General features: G+C 48.0%; 1 protein-coding gene across 3 annotated transcripts in view; it reads left to right on the forward strand.

The window, feature by feature from the left end:
- Positions 1-7,597, forward strand: part of lrp6 (low density lipoprotein receptor-related protein 6) — a 45,823-nt gene extending 38,226 nt beyond the window's left edge. For 2 of the 3 annotated variants that reach the window (XM_053650638.1, XM_053650637.1), the window contains exons 13-23: positions 1,021-1,223; positions 1,367-1,578; positions 2,144-2,334; positions 3,814-4,023; positions 4,598-4,723; positions 4,862-5,098; positions 5,349-5,459; positions 5,541-5,771; positions 5,869-6,005; positions 6,455-6,552; positions 7,003-7,597. In XM_053650638.1, coding sequence (XP_053506613.1) covers positions 1,021-1,223; positions 1,367-1,578; positions 2,144-2,334; positions 3,814-4,023; positions 4,598-4,723; positions 4,862-5,098; positions 5,349-5,459; positions 5,541-5,771; positions 5,869-6,005; positions 6,455-6,552; positions 7,003-7,306 — 2,060 coding nt within the window. In that variant the 3' untranslated portion in view covers positions 7,307-7,597. The remainder of the gene's footprint in view (positions 1-1,020; positions 1,224-1,366; positions 1,579-2,143; positions 2,335-3,813; positions 4,024-4,597; positions 4,724-4,861; positions 5,099-5,348; positions 5,460-5,540; positions 5,772-5,868; positions 6,006-6,454; positions 6,553-7,002) is intronic. The other variant, XM_053650639.1, reaches the window with a different exon arrangement.
- Positions 7,598-7,933: the final 336 nt, after the last annotated feature.

Here is a 7,933-nt window from a genome sequence, read left to right on the forward strand (position 1 = left end):
TCACACTCCTTCCTGTTGATCTTGACGAGTACGAGGCTGCGCGGGGTTCGAAGCAGCTCTGAGCAGATCAGGTTATATGGAGTTATGGGGAGTGTGCAGCACTGGAGCTGAACGAGGCCTTCCGAGAGGGGAAACTTTCAGCTGCAGGCTTGCGCTGAGCTTTTTTTAAAGCTCTCTCGGTCGCCTAGGCTGCTGCCAAGTTGGCAGGCAGCAAGAAACCAAAGCCTGCTTTAAGTCGTCCTCAGCTCCCTTGCCGTGTACGACATAGTAAAAACACTCCAGACTCATGTCGAGGCCTCACGCGGGGGTGGGGGGGGGGGGGGTGGGGTGAGGGTCTTCAGGACGCACGGCATACGTGCTCGTGTCTGCGCCTGGGAGGTGAGTGTGCATACGTGTGTTATTATTTGGCTCACAGGTAGAACTATTCTTTACATTTTCAGAACGTTTAAACGAGCAGTGAGCATTAATTGTGCTACAAATCCAAAGCAGTGGAGAAGCAGTACTGATGAACCTGCAGGTGTATTTTACGTCATTTTATTTCAGTTGTACATTCAACGTGGTTGCAGCTAATAGCTGGTTAGGTTTATTTACAGTCCTGACTTCAGTTTTGCACCATTCCTGACCTTGTTGAGTGCTTATTAATAATATATTTTTTTTTTTCACACGGATACGTGACCAGCTCGCGGTATTTTTTACCCCACTTTAATGATGTAACGCGTACAAAACGCACGTCACGTGTTTTGGCCATGTCCCTTGTTTTCCCCCTTCAGAGCACACGCCCTGTCTTAAAATAAATAAATAAATAAATATATGGATCTGATTTGGAGAAATTGAACTCCGTTGTTTTGTTCATTTGTTGTCGGTATGTTGTTCAGTAGTAGTAGTATAAAGCCGGTGTCTGTGTCCGTGTCAAATGTTTCGCCAGAAGGTTCTGGTGAAAACTTTTTCTGTCAGTAGCCAGATAGATAAACCTTTTTATAAGAGCGGTTTTTAACGGCCTCTCTTCTTTGCCCCTTTCAGCACCCACCTCTTTCCTACTGTTCAGCCAGAAGTCTGCTATTAATCGCATGGTAATGGATGAGCAGCAGAGCCCTGACATCATCCTGCCCATTCACAGCCTGCGCAACGTGCGAGCCATCGACTACGACCCGCTCGACAAGCAGCTCTACTGGATCGACTCCAAGCAGAACGTCATCCGTCGTGCCCAGGAGGACGGCAATCAGGTAAACGACCCGCTTGTAGGTCTGTTTCTGTGTGTGTAAGTTCCGTTTTTCGTTGTATTGGTAATATCGTAGCGGTGTGTTGGTTACACGATCACTTTTGCTGCGTAGTGTTGCATTATGACGCTTTAATCCCGGCTCCTCAGAGTATGACCGTGGTGTCCAACGCGGTGGGGGGCCACAATCTGGGCTTGCAACCGTTTGACCTGAGCATCGACATCTACAGCCGCTTCATCTACTGGACCAGCGAGGTGACCAACGTAATCAACGTGACGCGCCTCGACGGCTCGCGTGTCGGAGTGGTGCTCCGTGGAGAGCACGACAAGCCCCGGGCCATTGTGGTTAACCCCGAGAGAGGGTGAGAGGAACCATTGTTTCAGTGCCTTGTTTTTCAAGCACCGTTCTAGCGTCTTTTTTTCTGTTTTATCGTTTAAATGCTCAGCTGCATTGGGTACTAGGTCATGAATCTCCAAAGTCTTGCTTCAGCTGTTAGGCTGTGTTGTGAAACTACTTGAACTCCCATTGCAGGCATTTTTCTGATGATGTTTTTAAAGGTCACGTTGAGGTTCCTTGTTAAAATAAATAAATAAACAAACAAACAAACAAACAAACAAACAAATAAATAAATAAATAATTAAATAAATAAAGCTACGGCTCCAAAAGAGGAAACATTGACAGGAAAACCTCCTGGGGTTTGTCTGGGATTGTCTTTTAGAGCGTTATCCGTTAAGTTGGTTAAAGCAGTTTGTTGCCCATCTGTTGCTCGTAAAGATATTGTTGTGCCCGTGTTTATAGCTTTAACCGTTTCAGGTAACGGTTTTAAACCTTTTCACGTGCGCAGGATTAGGCAGCATGGAATAAAATGTTGTTAGCAGACCATCGCTGGTCGCTGATGTCGAAGCTTCCCGCTCTGTCACCTGCAGGTACATGTACTTCACCAACCTGCAGGAGCGCTCTCCTAAGATCGAGCGGGCAGCTCTGGACGGCACTGAGCGAGAGGTGCTGTTCTTCAGTGGCCTGAGCAAACCTGTCGCCCTCGCCATCGACAACGAGCTGGGCAAACTCTTCTGGGCCGACATGGACCTGCGTCGCATCGAGAGCAGCGATCTATCTGGTGAGTCATTAAGCGCCTTTCCGGGAGGTACTGATTAGCAGTAATGTGACTAAATGTGAAAATTGTGAGTAACTGTTCAATCCGGCTTGGGCCGGCGATTTGGTTCTTTATTATACCGTCTTCAAAAACCAGCAGTTGTGTATGTATGACCTTATGATAGCTTGTGAGCCCATTTTGTCAGTAAGTGCGTTGCCAAATCTGATGAAAGCAACCCAATGCCACTTTTTAAAACCCAGACCAAAAAAAAAAATATACAAGCCAATCCAAATCTCAATGGAATCGTCGGGACGCTCCGGTCGGTCGATACACTGCGTCTTGCGCATCTTGCAGTTTGTCCAGGACCACATAACACCGTAGTGTGAACGCTTCCCGAACAGCAACACAGGAACGATTAATCGACTCGGTCGTTGCACAAGCCTGGGAACTACGTAAAAGTCCTCGCGAGGCTAAGAGATAACGGCTTGAACGTCGGGAAAACAAGAAGCTTATCTCGCCTCCAGTCGTAACCCGATATGCGTCTCGGCCGTTTACTTTGCGATCGTATCGCCCGGGACAGATGTTAATACCAGGTACGAGTGACTATAATCTCAGAAAGCATTTCTCACCGCTACGTTCACACCCATCTTTAGCGCGGTCGATTTTTCATCACACCCAGTGTGAACACCATGCAAAGAATAGCACTAGCAACAACTGAACAGCAGGATTGACTCGAGGCTGAAAAAGCAGTCCAAATGAAAAGAAAATATTTTCTCCTTGTGGAAATCCGCACGTTTATCCGAGCGTCAATCACAGCGGAGTGTGATGCGCGGCCTGTAACGCGATATAAATTCCCCCTTTCTGTTGTCCAGCTCTGATTATTCCAGCACAGCAACTTTTTATTTGAAATGTTTTTTCCATCATCGCAACCCTTTAAGTGTAAAATCGCTAGCAGGTTTTATCCCCGGTGTAGATTAGAGAAAGCCGAGTTAATGGGAGGTGCAACTCGAAGCACGGTTACACTCCTCACAGCACCAGCGAAGAAGCAAGTAGTGTTCTGTGGAGTCCGTGTTTTTTTTTTTTTTTTTTTTTTACTGCACCGTATACGTGTTTTCACTCATTTTCTGCTGGAAAGCTTTTTGTGAGGTCTGGCCCTGATTCAGACACATTTTACCCATTATTCTCATCACGCAAAAATGATTTCCCCCTCTGCTGTCCCACATTAGATTGTTACGCAAATGCTCTCCAGTGCCAAAACACTATAAATCACTTCTCCCGGTCCAAATATATCCTGTTTCCCTGGCGGTTAATCGTTTTTTTGTTTTTTTGTTTTTGTGTGTGTGTGTGTGTGTGTGTGTGTGTGTGTGTGTGTGTGTGTGTGTGTGTGTGTGCTTTTCTGTTTCCCGCACACACTAGACTAATGGACTTGTTGTAGTTTCCCTTCAGTCCTCACCAATTTCCATTCCCTTGTACCGTTTTTTTTTTTTTTCTTTCCCCTTGCAGGCGCCAACCGGATTGTGATCGAGGACTCCAACATACTGCAGCCAGTGGGTTTGACGGTGTTCGGAAACCACCTCTACTGGATCGATCGTCAGCAGCAGATGATCGAGCGCATCGACAAGACGACGCGAGCGGGACGCACGAAAATCCAAGCTCGGATCACCGCCCTTACGGACATCCACGCGGTCCACGAGCTTCACGTGGACGAGTACAGTAAGTCGCGCTCCTCAGTCGCGAGGACATGCTGGAGATAAATATGTCTGTGCTAGGCCACCCTTTATCTTTCGATTGTGGCTTTTCTTTTCTTTTCTTTTTTTTTTTCCCCCCTCAGCACCGCATTATTTGGCATGTTCATGGGAAGAATGAGTCATTTGACAAATGTCGAGTTTATTTGGGAACGTGTGCGAACAGCCTCTCAAAGCCGAACGCACGATCTTGTTGATAAACAGGATGGCGGAGATTGACCGTATCGACGTGTGCTGTAAGAGTCAATGGACCAAACGTAGACTTGCCGTTTAAAAAATAAATAAATAAATAAAAATGAAGGATTAATTCTTGGAAGGCTTGCGGTCGTTTTGGGGAAAGTTTAGGGTTTACGGTTCGGGACGTGTATCCATCCAAGCGGTTGCTGTTTTCCGTGATGTGCGGATATACACTGCCCGGGCTCCACAGGTTTGCAGGCATCCGTTCCAGTGAAATAAAGTCGAAGCGCAAGATCGTCTGGGGACGCTAGAACGAATCTGCCGCGAAAGAGCAACATTTACACCTCTCTTCCTGTGCGTTCCAGATAAACACCCCTGTACCTTAGACAACGGAGGATGCTCCCACATCTGTATCGTGAAGGGGGATGGAACGACGCGCTGCTCCTGCCCTGTTCACCTGGTCCTCCTGCTGGACGAACTTTCCTGTGGAGGTAATGTTTTATAAAGCTTTAAAGCCTGCAGTCAGTTTCCGGAAATGAGCATTTCTCCTGTATTTGCGTGAAAAAAAAAAAAAAAAGCTGCCTTGAACGATAAGACGTGTCGTATTCACGTCGGTGCCTCCCTTCCAGAGCCGCCCACGTGTTCCCCGGAGCAGTTCTCGTGCACCTCGGGAGAGGTGGACTGCATCCCGCAGGCCTGGCGCTGCGACGGGTACGTCGAGTGCAAAGACGAAAGCGACGAGCACGACTGCCCCGTGTGCTCGGACGACGAGTTTCAGTGCGACAGCAAGCAGTGCGTGGACCTCTCGCTGCGCTGCAACGGAGAGATCAACTGCCAGGACCGCTCGGACGAGAACAAGTGCGACGGTACGGCTCGTGCTTTCTAACCGTAGCCGCTCTCGCGTCACGTGTATAATTTTGAGCGCAATAGAATCCAAGCGATTTTACGCTTCTGTTCTATCGGCTCGTCTGTCCCCGGTCGAATGTTTTACACCGAACGTTTTACAGTCTCGGTCAGTTCTGAGATCTGGCTCGAGTTCCCGCCCGAGCGTAGTTTTGCGTGAGAATGCATTACCGCTTCATTAACCAACAGCCATGTGTTTCCACTCTCCTGCAGTTCATTGCCCTCCGGATCAGTTCACCTGTAACAACGGTCAGTGCATTGGCAAGCACAAGAAGTGCGACCATAACACGGACTGCACAGACAACTCGGATGAAATTGGCTGCTGTAAGCTCGCCTTTGATATTGTCATTTTTTTTAACTGCTGTGGCGCTGTATATAACTGATATGCTGATTGTTTATAAACAGACCCCACAGAGGAGCCTTCCCCCCAGCCCACCAACACCATCGGCTCCATCGTCGGCGTGGTGATGACGCTGTTCGTCGTGGGCGCCGTGTACTTCGTGTGTCAGCGCGTCCTCTGCCCACAGATGAAGGACGACGGCGAGACCATGACCAACGATTTTGTCGTGCACGGGCCGTCCTCTGTGCCGCTGGGCTACGTGCCGCATCCGAGCTCCCTGTCCGCCTCCCTTCCAGGTGAGACTCGATGACGCACCGCTTCGATTGCACGTGAGCAAACACACGCACAGAGTGTCCGTTTTATCCCTTAACGTTTTTGTCTACGCTTTCGCAGGCATGTCTCGTGGGAAGTCTGTGATTGGCTCGTTGAGCGTCATGGGCGGAAGCAGCGGACCGCCGTACGACCGTGCTCACGTAACGGGTGCTTCCTCCAGCAGCTCGTCCAGCACTAAGGGCACTTACTTTCCTCCTGTAAGCAGAACGAAGCGTCAGCTCCAAAAACACACTTTGTCCAGGTTCACCTTTAACGTCCTAGCAACTACAAGTCATGGTTTCATCTCCGAGTCCGGAAACGCACCAGGCGTCGGACCTTTGGTATAAACTAGCGCTCCATGACATTACAGAACAATACGGGGGTGTAGATTGTTGGGGAGAGGGTGAACGGGTTGCCATACCCAGTGATCGTGTTCACCTCTCTGTCTGTGACTCACCCTCGTCCCTCTTCAACGGTTCCTGCACGGCTTTTCCATTGTTACACACCCGAGACCAAGCGGCTCTGGACTTTATTAGCAGCTTCCGTCTGGCTCTTAATCAGCCCGATTAAAAGATTAATGACCTTTTGAGACGTTGCTATACAAAACAAAAGGATTGTTCTCCAAGGTTTTAATGTTCCTTTTCGTTTTATTCTTTATCCCACCCAGATCCTGAACCCTCCTCCTTCTCCAGCTACAGTGCGCTCTCAGTACACAATGGAGTTCGGCTACTCGTCCAACAGTCCCTCCACACACCGCTCGTACAGGTAGCGATCAAATACTACCTCCTTCTCTCATCGAAGTCATGATTGAGCTTCGCAGCTTATAGGAACTACGCAAAACAATTTCAGTAAAATATCCTTTCCTTTTTTTTCTTTTTTTTTTTTTAAAATGCCCGAATTCCCGTTCTCGGCGTCTCTTAAACAGTACGTATGACGTAATAATTAAAACGCATCCCTTGAAATCTCTTCAAGCTTGCAGTCTTATCTTTTTCCAGTACTTTTCTGAACTTTCCCTGTGTTTTCGTGCCAGTTTTAGGAAAAGCGTTAGACAGAACGAAGTTTGAGATGCTTTTGTGTCATGATTTTTGTTTAAATAGTTCAATCGAAACTGTTCTTTGATATCAGGAGATCCAAACAGCTTGAAGCTGTAAGATTTTTTTTCCCCCAGTAGTACTGGTATAACTGAGTCCTGTCTGCGTTTGCTCATTTTCACAGCTACAGACCATACAGCTACCGGCACTTCGCTCCTCCGACCACGCCGTGCAGCACAGACGTATGCGACAGCGACTACACGCCCGGCCGCAGAGCACAGCCCATCTCCTCCATCGTCATGGCCAAGGGCTACGCAAGCGACGCCAACTACGACTCGGAGCCGTTCCCGCCACCACCCACGCCGCGCAGCCAGTACCTGTCAGCCGAGGAGAACTGCGAAAGCTGCCCGCCCTCGCCGTACACAGAGCGCAGCTACTCGCAGCACCTGTACCCTCCGCCTCCCTCACCCTGCACCGACTCGTCCTGAGCCCCACCAACCACGTCCATAACCCCGCCCCCACCCCGCCCAACCATCTCAATCAGTGTAAATAGCATCTGTGCATAGAATGACTTTTTTTTTTTCCTTTTCTTTTCTTTTCTTTTCTTTTTTTTTTTTTTAAATAAAGAAGATTGACTGATGTGTATGTTGTTCTGTAAAGAACGAGAAACAGTTTTTAGGGGGGAAAAAAAAAGACACTTTGGCGTGCAGAGGTGGCGGATACTTGTAAAAAAAAAAAAAAAAAAATAAGAAAGAAAAGAAAGCATATTTATATATTTTCTATACAGCGTTTATTGGTAATGCCATAGAGCTTTGTATTGCTAAAAAAAAAAAAAAAAATTTGTAAATTTTTTTTTTAAAGAAGAAAGTTTTATTAAATTCACACAGACATCACGTTGCCTTAAACCGAGAGTGCGTAATCAAGCTACCTGTTTAGGAGGCTGGAGCGCTCGGGGGGGGAAAACCTGAGGAGAGGACTGCAGGTTGTCACATTTTTCTGATGCCAAAAAAAAAACAAAAACGAGGCGGAGAGACGGGACGGAGAAGGAGATTGGAGCCTCGCTGTGGCTCTCGCTGGCATTACACCAGTCAGCTCTGTTCACTGGGGCCATTTTG

Source organism: Ictalurus furcatus, chromosome 19 (assembly GCF_023375685.1).
Source record: "Ictalurus furcatus strain D&B chromosome 19, Billie_1.0, whole genome shotgun sequence".
In the NCBI taxonomy this organism is placed as follows: domain Eukaryota; kingdom Metazoa; phylum Chordata; class Actinopteri; order Siluriformes; family Ictaluridae; genus Ictalurus; species Ictalurus furcatus.